General features: G+C 57.8%; 1 protein-coding gene across 1 annotated transcript in view; it reads right to left on the bottom strand.

Annotated features, from left to right (window-relative positions):
• The window catches only part of DNAH1 (dynein axonemal heavy chain 1), a 72,825-nt gene that overhangs the window by 20,603 nt on the left and 32,952 nt on the right, over positions 1-19,270 (bottom strand). Inside the window, exons 21-45 of the mRNA XM_045991948.1 lie at positions 18,943-19,107; positions 17,513-17,634; positions 17,305-17,410; positions 16,642-16,821; positions 15,857-15,997; positions 15,074-15,237; positions 14,767-14,880; positions 14,102-14,290; positions 13,721-13,826; positions 12,900-13,013; positions 12,300-12,449; positions 10,870-10,956; positions 10,586-10,772; positions 8,172-8,263; positions 7,805-7,959; positions 6,504-6,681; positions 5,534-5,728; positions 5,325-5,444; positions 4,898-5,056; positions 4,644-4,751; positions 3,438-3,578; positions 3,124-3,284; positions 2,557-2,714; positions 2,004-2,177; positions 1,200-1,238 (exon numbers count right to left, since the gene is read on the bottom strand). Coding sequence (XP_045847904.1) covers positions 1,200-1,238; positions 2,004-2,177; positions 2,557-2,714; positions 3,124-3,284; positions 3,438-3,578; positions 4,644-4,751; positions 4,898-5,056; positions 5,325-5,444; positions 5,534-5,728; positions 6,504-6,681; positions 7,805-7,959; positions 8,172-8,263; positions 10,586-10,772; positions 10,870-10,956; positions 12,300-12,449; positions 12,900-13,013; positions 13,721-13,826; positions 14,102-14,290; positions 14,767-14,880; positions 15,074-15,237; positions 15,857-15,997; positions 16,642-16,821; positions 17,305-17,410; positions 17,513-17,634; positions 18,943-19,107 — 3,505 coding nt within the window. The remainder of the gene's footprint in view (positions 1-1,199; positions 1,239-2,003; positions 2,178-2,556; positions 2,715-3,123; positions 3,285-3,437; positions 3,579-4,643; positions 4,752-4,897; positions 5,057-5,324; positions 5,445-5,533; positions 5,729-6,503; positions 6,682-7,804; positions 7,960-8,171; positions 8,264-10,585; positions 10,773-10,869; positions 10,957-12,299; positions 12,450-12,899; positions 13,014-13,720; positions 13,827-14,101; positions 14,291-14,766; positions 14,881-15,073; positions 15,238-15,856; positions 15,998-16,641; positions 16,822-17,304; positions 17,411-17,512; positions 17,635-18,942; positions 19,108-19,270) is intronic.

Raw genomic sequence — 19,270 nt, 5'->3', positions numbered from 1 at the left:
GACCAGTGAGGGGCAGGTGAGAGTCGAGAGGTGGTGAGGGGCAGGGATGGCTCTGCCTGTCACCGTTGGGACTTGGGCCCTTGCCTACAGTTGAGCAGAGGAAGAGTGTGATTCCAGTGAACACGTGGATGGGTCCCTTGGGCCGAGATGGTTAAAGGGCAGGATGGGAGGCTAGGGGTGTGGTGAGGGCATGGGGATGGGGCAGTGGACCTGACCTGAGAGGAGGAGCTGCCCTCCAGCAACAGTGACACCCCAAGAACGTGAGACTGAGAGAGCTAACGGTTGGTCAGGCTACCCGAGACCACTGGGGACAAGGGCACTCTCCAGGGACTGTTGAGGCACGAGGGAAAGTGGGAATGGTGGCTGAAGAGACAATGCTCTTGAGCTGTGCTGTCTGCACGAGCAGAGAACTGGAGAGACGGCTGGGGTGGGGGTGGGGGGCCCGAAGCGACTGTTTTGTGTTTTGTCGTTAACATGGGGGACATCGGATGTGTCTGCTTGCTGATGGAATGGCCTGGTGAGGATGGGCCACACACACGTGTGTGCTTATGCTGTGTGCTGGGAGGCGGAACCACGCTCTCCAGCAGACAGTCTGGGTGGGATTCGGGCTTACGAGAAGGGCTCTTTGGCTGAGCCCCGGAGAAGAACCGTCCATTCCCAGCAACAAGAGAAAAGACAGGACCAACGGTGGCCTGGGTGCAGGGGTGTGGGGGACATGGAAGACTTGGGAGGGTGCTATCTTCTAATGGTCTCCTTCAGCTGAGGTAACAGGAAGGGTGGGATGTGCGGCAGGGCTGGAGATCTGACGCAGTCCGTCACCCTGTTTCAGTGACCGCCAGATCTGCCCTGTGCAGGGCTGCCACACCAGAGATGCCCACCCCTCCGAGAGGGCCGGCCTCCTGGGAGCCTCTGCTCCTCTGCACAGGGCAAGTTTGTCGGCTTGCTTTATTCATTCATTCAGCTCACGTTTACCTTGCTTTTACTGTGGGCAGGACAATGCCTGGACATTCCAGGCACTAAAGGGCTGACTGCTATGTGAACGGTTGAATGAGCCCATGAAGGAGTTTGCTCCAGAGAATCAGACGATGGTTCTCTGTGGCCCCTGGGACCCAGCCCCAGCCACCCCCACCTGGAGCCCAGGGCTCACCCAGGAACCAGCAGTCCACCCCATCGAGGCCCTGCTCCAGGCCAGCACTTACGCACGGGCTCCCGGTAACTTCTCTCCCCGAGGAGTCCATCTAGAGGGTTGAGGGAGAGACGTGGGGCTCAGAGTTAGGTGGGTCTCTTGCTGCACGTCTTGGCTAGCTGGGCCAGGCTGGGCAGCTCCCAGAGCATCCCCCCAGCACCCCCTTCCTCAGAGCAATGTGGTCGCCACCCCTCGCTGGGCCTATCACCACTGGGAGCAGGGCAGGCCAGGATAGAGGAATGGAGGCCTGACTCTCATCACTCACCACCTGGCACAGTGCCAAGGGGAGTTCAAGGTCAGAGTGTATCTTGGACAGGAGGTGGGCTAGTGGGGGAAGACTGCATCCTGATGGAGTGGAAGGTCAGGGCCACGCTATCTATTCTATCTTGGTGATTTTTCCTGATTTATAAAAGTAACAACCTTCTCTGCCAGCTTTTCTGGGTAAATACTAACATACACGTGGGTACTTATGCAGGTGAAGGCACAAGTGTACACATGTATAAATCATACATTCAGCAATCACCATGCGCCAGGCTTCATGCTAGATGCTACATCCGGTGTCTTATTTAACCTTCACAACTTGGGAGGGCGGGCACTAATATCACCACCCATTATACAGATGGAGAAACTGAGGCTCAGAGAGGTTCATGAATTTGCCAAAGGTAACACAGCTGAGTAAAGGGTGAAGCCAGGACTGAGGTCACTGCCTCAGACACTCCACCCCTTCCAGCAGCTGCCCAGGTGTCCTAGGAGTCGCTTACCCAGCCTGGGCTTCTGCCTTTGCCCAGGACCACCCCGACTTCCACCCGGTGCTCACCCATCCAACTGCCCAGGATGGTGGAGAAGATGCGCTTCTTGCTGACCTCGTCCATCTCGGCAAAGGACAGGTAGTTGAAGTGGCGTGTCAGCCGTGGGGTGATGGCATTCCTGCCTCCGCCTGGGGGGCCCATGGCACAGACAAAATTGATGTCCACCAGCTGCTTGAAGGCTCCTGGAGTAGAGGCAGGAAGTCAGGAGGGAGCCGGGCCCAGGGCTAAATTAATGACTTTTTGTGGGCCCTAGGCACTTGGCCTTCAAGGGCCTTCTCCTCTCTAAAAAACATTAAAAATGATCATTTATAATGGTATTGGAATATAGACAGATATAATAACATTATAAATTAACAGTGTTCTTTGACCCTTAAAAGTTCATTTTCCTGGTGATTTTAAAAGAAATTAAAACATTTCTGGGGACCCTCTAAAAGTACTGTGAGCAGTAGGCCCTGTGCCTACCCTGCCTAACAGAGGAGGCACCCTGCCCTGCCCTGCCCAGCATATCCAGCCCACACCTCCCCCCTGCCCTCCCATTGGCCCAGGCCGGCCAGCACTCACCAATGACCTTGCGGTCATACCAGCCGCCGTGGTCCATCCACTGGCGCAACAGCTCGATGGGTGGCTGGGCGCCATAGGTCTCCAAGGCTGGCATATTCAGGTCATCGATGAAGAAGATGAAGTTGCGCCCCAGGGGCGGCCCAAACACACCCTTTCGCCTGCGGGGAGGGGCTGTGTAAGCCCAGCACACATTGGCACCAGGTCCTCTGGGAATCCAGGGCTGGCAAGATGGCAACTGCCTTCAGCTCTCTCTGAATCATTAGCCCTCTTGAGCAGCCCCTTGTCCCAGTCTGAACATCCTCGGACACCCCACTTGGCTGCCTGGAGTCTGGGCTCAGCAGGCGGATATCAAGCCCCACCAGCGTACCCAGCCCAGGACAAACACCCATGGCCGGGCTCAGGAATTCCTGATGGATGAGGCTCCAGACCAGTCTATAAGAGCACCCAGGGCCCTCTAGGATGTTTTTGGCAGACCCAAGAGCATAAATGGGTGAGGAGCTGGGAAAACGGCTGGTTGAACCAGGCTGGGAGGACACACAGTGGCAGAACAAGGAAGGTGGAGCCTGCCTCTTGTCCAGCTTGCTGTCGATGAGGTCCTGGGTTTGGTTGGCCGACGTGCGGGCTGAAAAGGTGAGGAAGTGGCTGACGTACTCCGGCGGCAGGTTCTTGAGGAGCTTGTCGGAGATGGTGAGGGTCTTGCCTGTGCCTGTCGGCCCGATGCACAGCACCTGGGAGAACGGGGATCACTCGTTCAAGACTCTCACCGGGTCTGGTGCGGGGCAGGAGTGCGCCCCCCCCGCCCGGCTATCCATGTGGGAGGCCAGCCACCTCCCCACTTGGGCCTGGATGTGGGAGGAACAGGGCACAGCGGGGGCGCTCACGGGCTTGTGGTTGGTGAGGAGCATGTCCAGCAGGTAGGACATCTGCACTGTGTCCATGGTAGGCACGATGATGCTGCAGTAGCTGGTATCTGGCATCATGGTGAATGGAGTCGAGGAGTCCATCCACTTCACCCAGGCCACCTGCAAGCACAGGCCACTCCGGGTTGGGCCTGGAACCTGGTCTCACCCCGCTCTGGCCAAGCGCACCAGGAGGACGAGGGAATGCACTGCTAGGCCATGGCAAGAGAGCCCAGGTGAGGGACAGCTCGGGACTGAAACAGGAAGCCCTGTGTCCCCCTCTCTGCTCAGGGTGGGGAATCCCAGAACAAGCCACTGGGAGTAGGGGGGCTTCCTAGGGACCATGAGGTCTCGGCATCAGGGAGATGTTCTGGCAGTTGGACAGCCCAGCAATCAAAGGCCTTTGCTGTTTAGTTTCGGGGTACCCGAGGGTGTGGGGGCCAGAACCACAGGTGTTGGCATCACTGGGATATGGAGAGATACCCCAGCCTGGCCGCTCCCCACCATCCCTGCCTACATGAAATCTTTCCCCCACAGTCTTGACCCAGCATGCAGACCTTCCTTGATGAGGGGGCTCGCTAGGGTCAAACCACAGGTTACACTGGGGACAGTTCTGACCATTAGACTCAAATGTGCTCTGTGCGACCCCCAGCAGGAGCACGCGTAGTGGCTGTCCCTGTAGACACCTCCCTGCCCCCTCCTTGTCCTGGGGTGGGGTCCTGACCCTGGAAGGACAGTAGACTCCCGGAGCCTTTGCTGGCTGATAGGAGGGATGGGACACCACAGCAGGCCAGGAGGGCTTGCTGTTCAGCCTAAGGGCACACAGCCCCTAGGAAAATGGGACTTTTAAGTAGAACTGAGGCAGTCATCCCTGGGCTCAGCATCAACATGGAGGAGGCAATGCTTATGGTCAGGAAGGAAGGCCAACATCTCCCAGTCCCGTGTTCAAGTTCAGCTCTGCTGCCCACTAGCTGGGTGTGGCTGATCTGAGCCTCAGTTTCCTTGTCTGGAAATTGGGCACAATCATAACCACACTGTGGGTCTGTGAGGATCCACGAGATAATGTAAATAACCCCCCCTGAGCCCAACAGCATGGGCTCCTCTCCATAGTCCTTATTCATCGAGGAAGACAGCCACCACCCAGAGGGCCCTCCCGGGCTTGCCCCCTCAGCACAGGCCTGCATTCACCTGCTTGCCCTCCTCATCCTCGTCCTCATCATCATTGGAGGTGCTGATGCCTGCATCCTCCAGCCTGTAATCGAACACCAGCCCCTCCTCCGGGAAGTGCAGGGTCAGCTGCGAGGGACCAGAGGAAAACCAGGCTGTGAGGCCTGGGAGTTTGTGTGGCTGCCTGTCCCTGGGGGCCTGGGCCCTGTGGACGGCCCCAGAATCCCCAGCATTCTGGGACCTGGGAGCCCAGCCTGGGGGCTGCTGCCTCTCACGTTTTCTATCTTCATCTTGATCCTGAGCCAGTGGCTGAAGCTGATGCGGCTGGCGCTGTCCCCTGTGGCGCCCACACTCCAGATCAGGGAGAAGATGAACCAGGGCTCTATCAGCTCTGGGATGCGACTCAGCTTTTCTGGGGGTATCTTCCTGAGGCCCTGGGGACAGAGGGGACCACATCAGGCCCAGGCCAGAACAGTGCTGAGCAGCCCAAGGAAGTGGGGTTGGGGGGCATCTTTGGGCCTCTGCTGCGTGGTCTGGTGTGTCTGCAGCAGACAGGTTGGGGTGACCCCATGACCCATGTGAGCCAATCTGAATTGCTCTTCCAGGAAGCTGGGCTTGGGGCTCAGGGCCCTCGGGTGCCCTGGCACAGAGAGCAGGGATAGGAAGGAGCGGGGCCCCAGCCCCCCTTGCTCAGAGCTGTACCTCTTTTGGCAGGAAAGGCTTGAAGAAGCAGTCTAGCAGCTTGAGGAGACTCAGGGTCAAGTTGCTGTTGGTTGAGGCGATCACCTCCCTTACCGAGTGCCGGATGAATGCGATGGATCCCTATAGGGGACGAGCACCTGGCTCTTGTGGCTGGTGGCCACAGCACCCCACTGCCCCACCTGGGCCGAGCACACGGTGGCCTCGCTCACCTCCAGGAAACGGACGAAGAGAAACTTGAACCGCTCCTCATAGGGCTTGAATAAGGCAGGGAGCCTCCTTAACCAGCACTCGACAAAAGGCATGAGCCCCAGGATGCTGGGTTCCAGGTACACCATGCCACAGCGGGACACTGTGGCTGGGGAGGCCACAGCCAGGTCCTGCACCTCGAACATCATGGTCATTGCCTGGCACGGAGAGGAACTGTGTGAGTGGGCCGGCCCCCAGTTCCTAGGCCCGGGAAAATGGCTGCAGAACCGCTGGATGGTGGGTGACCATCCTGTAACTGTGGGCAGGCTGTGGGGCAGGCCGTGGAGGGGCCTCAGGAACCCTCGGTCCTCAGCCGATACCATAGCTCTCCCTGGGGCTGTGAGGAGAACCAAAGTCAGAAGCTTCCTGACTGCTCTCTGGCCAGCCTACGACCAGGGCATTCTGGGGTCCCTGGAGCCCCGGAACAATGTGAGAAGAGCTGTGTGCCATGCTCCAGAACTTCCAGGAGCTCTCAGGAGGGCTCAAGGGATCAGCTCCACGTAGCTATCACAAACTGCTCTAACACCAGGTGGCAGCCCTCCTTTTCTGAGAACAGCACCTCACACACCAGGCGCGTGGTCCTGGGGCCGGGTGTGTACCACCTGTCTCCAGACTCCTGGCACATTGCTAGGATGACTGACCCAGACTGGGCCCACATGGCTACAAGTGGGCCCGGGAGGCACAAGGCCGAGTCAGAGGATAGCGGTGGGTGGTCATCCTGGACTGAGGCCCAACTCCTCCCAGAATGTGGGCCGCAGAAGTGCTGCCCAGGGCAGCTGCTCCCCCACACAGCTAAAGGTGTGGGAGCTTGGGGATGCCCTGGGAGGCAGCCGTGGCCCTGAGAGGGAGGGGGATGAGCCTGGCTGGCATACTGTGGCCCCCGGGGCCACTCAGCTGCCAAGGAGAGCTGGGAAGGCACACAGGCAAGTGTACCTCGGTGAGCTTGATGATCTCCCCAGAACTGAGACACAGCTTCTTGTTGTCGTCCAGCACCGTGTTCATGTTCTCTATCCAGACGGCGTCCACCGGCCCGTCAAACATGTACCACTTCTTGTTGGTGTTGGAGGCGATGGCCCCCGCCCGGATGAGGGAGGGGAAAATCCCATCTGTCCTGCAGCCACCAGGAGGAGGGAGGCGGAGCAGCAAGCCCAGATGGCACCCAGGGAAACCTGGCCGCCGGTCTGGCCCTACTCTGCGGGGGTCTTTCTCTTTAATATCCTCATTCATTTAAAAACAACAATGGGGAAAATGGGACTTTTTGGTGTAGCATGGGGTTATGAAAATGTGCATTTATATTCCTTCTCTGCTGAATCATCACTAAAGTCAAATTAAAGGAAGATAAAAGGTGGTATCCTGGGGAAAAGAAGGAAATGGGGGAGGAGGCACCGGTAGAAATGGAGGTCCATCCAGTTCTGGGAGATGGGAGGAAAAGGAGATGGGGAAAATGACCTTGCAGGAAGGCGAGAGATGGGTTGTGAGAGGTATCCAGGTCCTGTCACATAACCCAGGAAAGCTCACACTTCAGAGGCACCAAATGCCTGGGAAAGTGGTGGGTATGGGAACATCTTTCTGGTCTGATCCCCAGGCCACCCAACTACCCACACAAGAGCCTAGAGTGGGTGTGGATGAGACCCTTTACCAGAAACGGGGAAGCAGGCCAGAGTCATGTTTGGAAAGATGGGTGACTGTCCCAATCTAGTGCCCACACCCCCCTGGGTTTCCAGAACCCTGGAGCCAAGCAGAACCCTCCGCAGAGACTGGAGACCTCCTGACAGAAACAGAATAGCCCGAGAGAAAAGCCTCCCACATGCTGATGTGTGGAGGGTCTCCCCCTCGTTGCTCTTCTCCAGCTCAGAGCACTTCCCCTGACATGCATGTGTCCGTGTGAGGGTGGCGGACCTGAGAGGGACTTCTAGCCATGACAGCAGGCAATCTTAACTGAGAATTGGGCATGGTTCATACTGTCTAGACAACTTCCCTAGGTCAAGCTCATTTCTATTTCCCAGAAACATGGTGCCATTGTTATGCCCACTTCGCAGATGACAGCACCAAGGCCAGGGAGGGAGGAAGGTCACTCAGCAAGGAAGTGCAGTGGTGAGTGGAGTCCCAGGCGTTTGGACTCCAGAGCCTGAGCTCCTGAGCTCCCAATGGACTAGAGGAGGGAGGCCCATAGCTCAAAGCCCCCAGAGGTCTGGGCTCAGGGTGGTCCCTGGAGAGAGGCTGGGACCACTCACCACTCATGGGTGAGCAGGTCAAATTCTCCATACAGCTGGCCCATTGTGATGGACTTGGGGTTCAGCACATAGTAGCTGACGGCCTCATACGTGCCGCCACTGATGGACGGCTGTCCTTTCAGCAACGTCATGGCGGCTGCCAAGACTCTGTAACACTGGGGAGACAGCCACCCAAGAGTGAGCCTCCTGGCTCCCCAGAGCACAGGGCTGCAGTGGGCTGCAGGTCACAGAGGGCAGGCAGGGTATTCTAGAGGCCACATAGGTACAAATGGGGACTAGGACCCCAGCCGAGAACCCAACCCACACACCACCACCCCCGCCCAGGTCACCATCTGGGTCGTGAATTGCCTGGCTTGGCTCCACTTACATTGCTCTTGCCAGAACCTGCGGGCCCGACGAGCATGAGGCCGTGTCGCACCACCGTGGTCTCATAGAGCTGGATACACTTGGTCAGGAAGCCTGGAGGGACATGGCAGTGGCGCTCAGGGCACAGAGCATGGGCTCGGGTCCTGGCTCTGCCACTAGCTTGCTGTGCGACCTCAGGTGGGTCACCCTGAGCCTCAGCTCCTCATCTAGAAAATGCAGCTGATGATATACCCGGGGAGCAGGTGAAACCCTGAGCACAGGGACAGGCACAGAGGAGGCACTCTGCTAATGGCAGCCATGATTTCCACCATGACTGATTCCCTAAAACTTGTTGGTCAGGTGTCCAGCTGGCATGGGCTGCTCAGTGTCACAAGCCCCAGAAGCTAATCCAGCCCCCAAATCCTCTGCCACGCCTGGGGAAAGCACTGCCTTGAGGAAATGGCAGCCAATACATGGCAAAACCCCAGGGACAGAACTGGAGCATCAGTCAGGAGCTGTGACTAATTAAGACCAGAGCTGTAGGGCTAGCTGCCATTGTAGGCAGACGGCCAGACCCACACAGGTAGGGACTGAGCGTCTCACTTTGGCCCAAGAGTGTATTGGGGAGGTGGCAGGGGGAGCTGTGGCCCTGCATGTCTGGGAGGCCCTGCTAATGGGACAAGGTCCAGTTACCCAGTGATAGCTAAGCAGACCCAAGGCCACGAGGGAGAGATTTTGAGGCTTCATTCAACAACCCCACTGGGACTTCATGGGCAGGAAATGGCCTCAGAGTTCAATAGGGAATGAAGGACAGGGGAGGGCTTCGGGGACAGACCCTGAAGCCTGAACACATCAGGCCACAGAGGAGGGCCCCATATAGCCAGGGTGGCCACATGGCCAGGTGCGACTTCCTGGAGGAACGTCCCCCCACCGCACAAAGGATTGGCAGGGAGAGTCCTAGAGGAGAGGAAAGGTCCTCTAGGCTAGGGATGGTGAGACCAGAGCTCAAGGGGCACGGCCATGCAGTGGCTGCATGGAAACCCCCACCTTCTATCAGGGAAGAGGATTAGGGTCAGAGGGAGACTGGGGGTACCATCCCCCAGGGTTCTCCCATCTGTGTGGTGGTCCTTGTAATGCGCTAGTTCAAGAAAGGCCCAAACGCTCCTTAGCCCAGTGACACCAGGACACCAGGGGTATATTCCAGGAGGAGCGTGGGCAAGTCCAAGATGGGAGCAACAAGCTTTGTTCCAAAAGAGGATAGTGTGTGTTGGGTGTCGTGGAGCAGGGCTCACCATTTCCCCCAGTGACGGCGTCAAACCCCACTGCTGCCCTGGGCATGTAAGGATGGGGTAAAGGACAGCCTCTGTCAGGGAGGAGCGAGGCCCAGGAGGGGCCCGAGTCCTGTGACGGCTCCCCACAAGAGGAAGGGGGCTAAGCAGGGGGTCTCAGGGCGGTGACAGGATCTGCTTCCCCAATGAAAAGTAATCAGCAAAATGAACGTTGGTCTCTGCCCCTGGTTCCTGAAGCAGAGCTCCTCAAACCATTGTAAAGAGAATGCTAGGACAATCTTCTTTTCTAACACTTAGTCTTTGACCCTGGTTCCTGACACAGAGCTCCTTTGTCATTGCCTGAGTGCTAGGAATGTCCTTTGTTCTAATGAGGCACCTCTTGGTGGCAGGCTTCTGGGAGCAGGCTGGTCACCAGGAAGACCAAACCATGGTTAGATGCTTAGAATGGTCAGGCTCACTCCCCCATTCTCCAGAGGAGGGAGAGGGGCTGGAAGTGGGTAATAATTGATAGTAATAATAATTTATCATGCCTACATGATGAAGGCTCCATAAAACCTCCCCAAGAATGGGGTTCAGAGAGCTTCCTGGTGGGTGAACGCATCCATGTGCTGGGAGGAGCAGACCTCAGCCCATGTATCTCTTCATCTGGCTGTTCTTCTGTATCCTTTCTCATATCCTTTATTACTTAATAAGTAGCAAATGTGTTTCCCTGAGTTCTGTGAGCTGTTCTAGTGAATGATCAAACGTAAGGAGGAGGTCGTGGGAACCTCCGATCAGTAGCCAAGTGGCTGAAAAGTTGTGGGTAACGTGGGGACCCACTACTAGTGACTGCTTGTGACTTGTGCTTCTGGTTAGTGCTAGAACTGAGCTGAACCGTGGGACAGTCAGTGGAGAACTGGTGTGGGAGAACTGGTTGGTGTGGGAAAACTCCCACGTCGGGTGACACAGGCATGAGTGGGAGAGAGGACTTTCTCCTAGACATCGGTCACCTGCCCTATTCTGGGGACTGCTCAGTGAGAGCCCCAGCCTGCCATACACTTGGCCAGGTGTGAGTGACCCTGGGGCAGCACTGCCCCGTCTCTGCACCCCTGCCCTGGATCCCGGGAGGGCACTCCGGGACGGTGGGGGGCAGAGGCCAGCAGCTCACCATCCACATCCTTAAGGTTGCTGTTCTCACAGGCCTTGCGAATAGCCTTGTCCAGGATGCCATAATCAGTCTCCTCCTCCTTGACGGTGGGGAACAGGTCCAGTACGATCCCGGAGAAGAGCTTGAGGTCCTCCTGCAGGAACTTGGGCACGTTCACGTCTCGGATGGCCCGGAGGCATATCAGCTCCTGCAGCAGAGCCAGGACACCTGGGTCAGACATGCCTCCGCTCCCTCTGGAGACCTCCCGCAGCCCGGATCCCTGCACTCCTCTGGACGGAGCTCACCTCATCCATGCTGGGGTTTTCTCGCTTGAGGTTCCCCGCGGCTGAGATCACAGTCTTCACAGCTCTCATCCCGAAGTCATAGTGATCCTGTCATCGCCACAAAGGAGGGGCAGGTGGGCCCTATGCCTTGGGAGGCTGCCTGGCACACTCTGCCTCCCTGCCTGGCACACTCTGCCCCCCCGCCTGGTACCTGGCCCTCACCCAGCTGGAAGTTGCAAGGTCACACCCCCTGCAAGCCCCAGCCTGAGCCAGGTGCCCTCGACTGTAGGCCTCCAGCACATTCTCCTTACCATCCCAGGGGTTCTCTCCCTTCTCTGGCCTCCCTAGTCTGCAGCCCCTGCCTGCTTCTGCTTGCCTCTTGGCCCCTGAGGGTGAGGACTCTACGTGGGTCTGACCCTGGCAGAGTCCTGTGGTCCCAGCACCAGGTGCAGGAACGTGCTTGGGTTTTTCCAAAACATGACAGAAGGAGTTCCCATGGGTGCCACAGCTGGGTTGGCCCCAAGGGCCTTCTAACATTCTCTCTTAACATCTTTCGGCCACACCACTGTGGTTTTTCCCTTCTTTGTAGCTGGTTCTGCTTCTCTCCATGACGTAGCAGATGTGTTGAAAATGGTTAAATTTTTTATCATTTTCCCCCTATGGGGCCAGACCGTGAGAGCAACATCCGACCTGACCAGCATATTTCCTGGAAGTCTTGGACTTGGAGCAGGATGAAGTGACTGGGCTAGTCTTGCCACTTAAGGTTCTGCATTTCCAGAACCATGTGGGTACCGTTAACGGGAAGGCAGCATTTTTGAAAGTAGATGGTGAGGAAGACAGCGTGTGGAGGTGTGGGCAACCAGGCTGTGCTGTGGTGGGCGGCTGCTGTTTCTCCCAGTAACAGACCACATCTCCTCCAGCCCGGGGGCTTAGGGGGGCCCCAGTAGGCCAAAGGCAGCCTGGATCCCCCCTGGCCACAGTGATTGGTGTTCATGCAGGAGCAGGTCACCCAGAGAAGGCCCATAGGATGACTTTTTCTAGAAGTATGAAGGAAGGGACTTTGTCTAGTACTAGGAAGAAAGAGGAACTAAGCTGGGAGCACGTGAGCCCAGAGCTGGCTCATCTCTGCCACTGCAGAGGGCCTGCCTGAGAAGGGAGCCAAACAGGGAGGCTTAGCCAGCAGGGCTGGGGTCTGTGCCAATGGCTGGTGACCCCGGAAGCTGGGCTCAGCACAATGAGTGGAAGGCCCATCGTGCCAGGGGGCTGCTTGTAGCCCCATAAGACCCAGCATACTTGCTCCTCAGCCTTGGGTTGTGTGGCTCTTGGTTTCCTAATGCTTGAGCCAACTAGCCCTCAGCTGAGAAGTAGGGATGTAATTCCTATGTTATGGGGCTCACGGAGGGCAGACGGCAGCTCTCACTCTCTGTAACCTGGTGAGGGCAGGGCCTCACCTGCGAGCTGAGCTGCTCGGAAGACAGCTTGAAGGTGGTTGTGATCTTCTTGGCCAGCACACTGGCCTCACTGAAGCCGAAGGAGTAGAGGGAGATCTCCGCGATCATGGCATAATCCGGAACCATCATGGCCACTGGCCGGAAGAGTGCCTGGGGCACGGGGCACCCATGTAACATGTGAACAGAGAGGCAGGGCTCCCCTCCCAGAGACCCGCCCACTCTCTGGACCTTTCGGTGCTCGGTGGTCCTCAGTCCCTGGAAGGCAGGCTCCCTACCCTCCTGCCCCATGGACGCTTGGATCCCCTCTGCACCTCAGCTGCCATAGCTGAGGCTGCTTATCCTCCCCCATGGCTGGACGGCTCTGCCATTAGAAATGGGTCCTTGGTCCTTTGTGTTGACCTGAACCCATCCCCTGACTTCTCCCAAGCCTGAGGACAAGCCTGGGACCTCCTCTCTGTAGCTGGGGGGTGGGTCTCAGGAACCCCGGGCAGGAGCGTTGCCCCAGAGAGCCCTTGCATAGTGCTCCAGCACCTCGAGTCCACAGCCCGTGCTTTCCGATACCCCGGGAAGCCTCTTGGGCTGCCCTGGGCCAGCACTTGCCTTCAGGTTATCGGGCAGCTCAGTGCGGCCGGCGTAGCCTGGGTTCATGGTGATAAACACAGCGCAGGATGGCACAAGAGGGATCTCGACGCCTTCAAACATGAAACGTTCCACCTACAGGGGAAAGCGGTTGACTCACCCCACCTCCTCTCTGGATGGGCCCCCTTGTCCCTGCAGATGCCCTGTCCTGGCTATAGCCGCTCAGCCCAGGAGAGAGGGTGGGCTCCTCTCTCAGGATTTGGCCTAAGACCATGGGTCCTGGTGGGCGCTGGAGGTCTCTGAGGTCCCAGCTCCCTGAGGTCTTGACACAACACCTGCTACCCCCGCTCTGTCCCCAGTTCCTGACACTGATTCTTCCATACTTGGACAAGCTCAACTCTGACTAGGACCCAGAGCCCTACTGGGGTGGGGTCGGCCTCCTGCCAGCCTCACAGCTCCAGTCACCAGGAGGAGACCTCTGGCCACTCTGAACGACGCTAGAGGAAGGAAGATGACTGGGGCTTTCCATAAGTGTCAGGATGTGGGAAGGATCCCTTTATCCACCACAGCCTGGCCTGAAAGTTGCCCCCAGAGTGGGGCATGTATGTGGGGCTCCCTGACTGGCTACAAAAGTCCATCAGGGACAGTTCCACAAAGGGGAGTGGGACTGCTGCATCCCCTGTGGGACGAGAGAGGTTGGGCTCAGGGAAGACCTGAATGCTTGGCTTTTGATGCCGCCAGTATGGGGAGCCTGTGGCAGCATGGGCGGGCTATGGACAGCTGAAGTGATGTGTGGTAGGCTGGAGGGGGCACAGGGTGCTGGCGGAACCCCGGATGCTCACCCGCTGTTGCTGAGCCTTCTGGATGGTGGCGATCTGCTGTGCCACCACCGAGAGCACCTCAATATCGATGCGGTTGAACTCGTCAAAGCAGGCCCAGGCCCCAGCACTAAGTGCAGTAAGGACAACACAGGGATAGGAGTTCTGAGCCCACCTGATACCTCCAAGGGCCCCCAGTGACTCTGCTAGGAGGAAGCCGCCAATGGCCATCTTGGCCAGCTCAGTCATATTCCCACCCGCACCACCCCTAGCCCAGTGCCCACCAGGGGCCGAGCCTTTGATTCCTATTATTTCATCCTGTCCCCTCCACCATCCTGGGAGGCTCCTCTCAGACGGCGTCAGCCTTCCTGCCCTGCCCCGTGCCACCCTCATGGGCATCCTCACCTGGCCAGGCCCTTGAAGAACTTGCCCATGGCCATGAAGTCAAGCTGGTCAGAGCAGTTGAACACCACGGTCTGGATGGCCAAGGCCTTGCCCAGGTCTTTGGTGGTCTCAGTCTTCCCTGTACCAGCCGGGCCAGCTGGGGCACCCCCAAACTTGAGGTGCAGAGCCCCAGTCAGAGTCAGGTAGCACCTGCAGGAGCGAGAGGTAAGCAGGGACCATGCTCCTTCTTCAGGGTTCCCGGAGACTTAGGGAGTGGTTCACTTTATAAAGGGATTGCCTGTTCTTTCCCCCAAGCCAATTCCTCTGGTACCCTGAAAGGCAGCTGTGACTGATGAAATCAGTAAAGCTCATACCCTCTAGATGCTTCCAGAGTGCTACATGTGTGCTTAAAAGCTTTACACCTTGGCTCATGAAATTCTCATAACCACCCTGAGGAGGCTGCAGAGGAGACTGGGGCACAGAGGGGTGAGTCAGCTGTCCCAGGTCGCCCAGCAGAGGGTCAGAACTGGCTTTGAACCTGAAGCCCGTGCTCCTCACCCTGCATTGTTTTAATGGACTGGCCCAGCATGGACTCCCTGGGCCTTGTGGCCCCCAGACTCTCGGGCCAGTCAGAGCTGGAGGGAAGGCACCAGGGTAGGAGCGTACATGGGGAAAAGGAGGCTCACCGGTCGGTCAGGGGCGTGATCACAAGCCTCCCGCTGTTGCCCAGGTACTCATAGCCGTACTTGAACTCAGCATTCACAGCCCGGATATACAGGTTGTTATCTGTCCAGTAGTACCTGGCATTGCAGGGAGATAGGTTCCCAGACAATGGGGACCATGGGCCGCTGGGTAGGGCATGAGGCCGAGAGGAGGTAGGAAAGGAAGGCAGCAAGGCGCCCCGCCCAGCTTGTCCCAGGGCCTACTGGAGACTGACTCTCCACCCTGTGCTGGCCTTGGACGTGACTGGGCCAGGGGTCCCTGCGTCCTCACCTCAGCTGCGAGATCCACTCGAAGTCGTTCACGCTGACTATGTTCTCCTGGATCAGCTTGCTCGCCACATCCTTGGCGTGGACCTCAATGACAATTAGTGCTGACAGCACAGCCCGCTGCATGCGGGACAGCTTCCCCCGCACCAGGGCCACCAGGTCACTGAGCTGTAGGAGCGGGGGGACGCTGTCAGATATTGGCATGGTCGAGCTGGGTAGGCTTCCTCGCCCGTGCACAGGTGGTGTACTTCTCCCAGGAACAATCTCTCTGTCCTGGGAGCAGCTGGTGGTCTAGGATGGGAATGGGGCACAGGACGAGGCAGGGGGAGGGCAGGCAGGGCCCTGGCCACGTGGGGAAGTCTGGCAGGAAACCAAATAAAACCGGAGGCACATGCATGGCATCTATAGCATGAGGAGACCTACGAGCCTTCAGGGGGCCAGGAGCTGGAGCCTGGCAAGGAGCTCGAGGAAGGAGCGTGGTGAGGAGCCGGAGGCACAGAGCAGGGAGAGCCCACCACACAGTGCCGGAGGCCCCAGCGCGTGGCTCCCTCACTGACCACTGGCAGAGGGACACCTCCCTGGTCCCAGAGCTCTCCTCAGACCACCAGACCCTCTCGTGGGTGACAGGTTGTGAAACACTCACTTCAGGGGTGTCTTACCTACTGCTCTTTGGCTCTAAGTCCAAACCCCTTCCAGGATCAACAAAGGGAAGCCCCCCAGAGGAAGCAGGTTCTCCCCGGGTGTGGAGTGGCTGAGGGGCACAGAAGGAGACTCCCTGGGCTCCCACCTGCCGGGCCAGCTTGGGGAACAGCTGGTCACTGAGGTTCCCGGCCTTCAGCGCCTCTGCCACCTCCATGGTCCAGTAGGTCTGGCACCCGGCGATGGTCACCTGGCCAGGCCACTTTAGAACCCACTGCGTCCTGGGCATCTAGAAAGATAACAGGTAGGGCTGAGCCAGGAGCAGCTAGCCCTGCCTGTGCATTCATTTTTACTTTAACTTTGTCTGTGTTTCTGGGCCCAAGTATTGAATTCCACCTCAGAAGCAGAGAAGCCATTAAGCTCTGGGCCTCTTGGAATGGGGCCGAGACCTTACTTCCTCAGCAGAGGAGACCTTGAAGCAGAGGCATGGGAGCCTAGGACAGGGGAACACAGTCCTGGGTTCAAATCCTGCCTGCCACTTTCAAATCACACACCTTTGGGCAGAAAACATCTCTGAACTAATCCGCAGGGAGCTGCGTACATGAACTCAGCATGGACTCAGTCCCTGACCACGGACTGAGGGAAGTGATGTGGGGGAGGCCCTGGGCCAGGCCAGGCTCACAGCGAGTGTGTAAAACACAACCACAGTAGTCGGTCCTTCCAGGGGCACGTCTCAGTTTTTGGACCACTTTCAGATTCCTCCTCCAGCAGCCCCTGGGACCACCTGCCCCCAGAGAACCCCCGGCTGACTAAAAGCACCAGCGGTCAAGGCAGAGCCCGAGGATGAGGCAGGCAGGCAGACAGGTGGGCAGGCGACCCTGTGAGAGAGCGGGGAGTCACCAAGGCTGTGCTGGGACAGGCGGCACGGCTCACCGTGGGGTAGGCCTTGATGGCTCTCTCGATGATGTCCCTCACGCTGGCCCTCATGCTGCGCTCCACCTCCCGCAGCCAGTCCTCCACGTTGCTGGACGGGTAGATGGAGAAGGACAGCTGCACCTCTTCACCCTCGGCCGAGTACATGTGTGTGATCTCCAGGTCCTTCTGGAACTGCAGCTGCGGGCAGGGGAGGAACGAGAACAGCCTTACCCGCTGTGTGCCCACAGGCCCCGTCTGCCCCAGCCCCGGGGCTGGCCCTGCCCCCTCCACAGTGTCCCCCGACTGCATGTGGGGTCTGCCTTGTCCGCAGCTATGGCCCAGCCCACTTGTGGAAGGAGGCTAAGCCTGCCCTGCCTGTCCCCCTCCCCCACAGGTCTGTGTGGCCTTCCTTGTAGACGAAGAGAGGATGAGGCGATTCAGGAACCTCCGCTTTCTGGCTTCCTGGGATTCTCGGCCCAGCCAGCACCTCAGGACTCCACGGAGCTGGGTGGGGGTTCTACAGGTGCCCTTCCTCCCACAGGCCCCGGCAGTCTCCAAGGGCCAGGAACCTCACGGGCCACCTCAGATCCTGCTAAAAGGACTTGGGGCCAGAAAAGAGCTCTCCTCCCTGAGAAGGTGTCCCAGAACTCCCGGGCCTGAACCCCAGGCCCTATTACCCACCCGGGCAATGTTCTCGAAGCACTTGCGCAGGTGGGGCTGCACGGCTGTGGGGTCCTTTGTCTGGGACAGAATCTCGAGTAGTTCATCATCTGACAGGAAGTAGAATCTGCCAGGGGCACAGGGAGGGGTGAAGGAGTGGGTCAGGCACTCTCACGCCCCAGCCCCATGGGCAGGCACCGACAGTGGGCATGAGCCAGGAGGTGCGCACCTGGGGAAGGCGCCCCGCTTGGTCTCCAAGTAGTCGCTGAGGCCCTTCTGCACCATGTCCAGCAGCTTGTTGCAGTCCCGCAGGCTCTCCAGCAGCCTCTGGTCAGAGCACACATTGATTACCTGCACGGCCCAGGCCAGAGAGTGGAAGTGAGCACGGTCAGTCTGGGAGGCAGCAAGGTGAGCTCAGAGGGCACCCATGCTGCCCAAAGACCCCAGTAGGACCTGGGAAGGAGAGAGGGCAGGAAAATGGCCCTGAGCCAGGGCCCACATCCATCACCCCTCTCAATCCACAGAAAATAGTCTATGGTTAAAAAAAAAACAAAAAACAGGGGCGCCTGGGTGGCTCAGTGGGTTAAAGCCTCTGCCTTCGGCTCAGGTCATGATCCCAGGGTCCTGGGATCGAGCCCCGCATCGGGCTCTCTGCTCCGCAGGGAGCCTGCTCCCTCCTCTCTCTGCCTGTCTCTCTGCCTAGTTGTGATTTCTCTCTGTCAAATAAATAAAATATTTAAAAACAACAACAACAACAAACTAGGATTAGGGGCACCAGGGTGGTTTAGTCAGTTAAGCATCTGCCTTTGGCTCAGGTCATGATTCCGGGGTCCTGAGATGGAGCCCCGTGTCAGGCTCCCTGCTCAGCGGGAAGCCTATGTTTCCCTCTCCCTCTGTCCCTTCCCCCTGCTCATGTTCCCTCTTTCTCTTTAATAAATAAATAAGATCTTTAAAAACAAACAAACAACTAGGGTTAAACAAAGCCATGGAATTTTATTTGTTGTGGGAATTGTCAGAGCCTTTCAAATCCTAATGTAGGGGCACCTGGGTGGCTCAGTCAACTGAACGTCCAACTCTTGGTTTTGACTCAGGTTATGATTTCAGGGTCCTGGGATCAAGCCCTGCTTCAGGGTCCACGCCCAGCATGGAGTCTGCTTCAGATTCTCTTTTCCCTCTTCTCTCTGTCCCTTCCCGCGACACACTTGCTCTCTATATATAATAAAATAAATAAGTACAATCCCTAACATCCTAATAATGTAGGGACACCTGGGTGGCTCAGTTGGTTAAGCGTCAGAGTCTTGGTTTCAGCTCAGGTCATGATCCCAGGCTTGTGCGACTGAGTCCCATGTCAGACTCCATGCTCAGTGCAGAGTCTGCTTATCCCTCTCCCTCTCTCCTCCTCCCCTCCTTGCTCTCTCTTTTGAATAAATAAATAAAACCTTTTAAAAAAATCCTAATGGAGACTGTAAATCTTCAAGGGGAAAACCGACTACCGTGTTTCTGAGGAATATCTCTCAAGATTGGGGGTCCCCTCAAAAGGACACAGGCCTTGGACTTGTCCTTCAGTCCTGCTTGTTCAGAGAGAGGAGAGACCAGGAGGCTGCCAACAATGTGACCGCTGTGTCCCTGCTGCCCCCTCCCAACCCCACGCGAGCTCGCCTCACGGTTCTCGTAGGCGTTCTTCATGATCTTCCTCCAGATCCGCTCCATCGTCTGGTAGCGCTTGCTCTCCACAGGCAACTGCCGATTGATGTCCTCCGAGCTGAAGATGGGCTCCAAGTAGAGCCAGGCCCGCTGACAGTTCAGCCATTCCTCCAGTACCTCCTGGGCAGGGCATGGACCGTCAGCACCTGGGGTCCACATTAGGTCCTGTCCCTGCTGACCTGGAGATCTCACCAGACCATGGAGTGCTGGGCAGAGCCCTGGACATCAGAGCCAGCGTCCACAGAGGGGGGATTTCCAGATGACCCTGCCAGCCACTGCTCCA

The sequence above is a fragment of the Meles meles genome, chromosome 20, assembly GCF_922984935.1.
Source record: "Meles meles chromosome 20, mMelMel3.1 paternal haplotype, whole genome shotgun sequence".
NCBI lineage: Eukaryota > Metazoa > Chordata > Mammalia > Carnivora > Mustelidae > Meles > Meles meles.
Note: the sequence above shows the minus strand (reverse complement) of the source record. Positions and strands in the feature narration are given on the sequence as shown.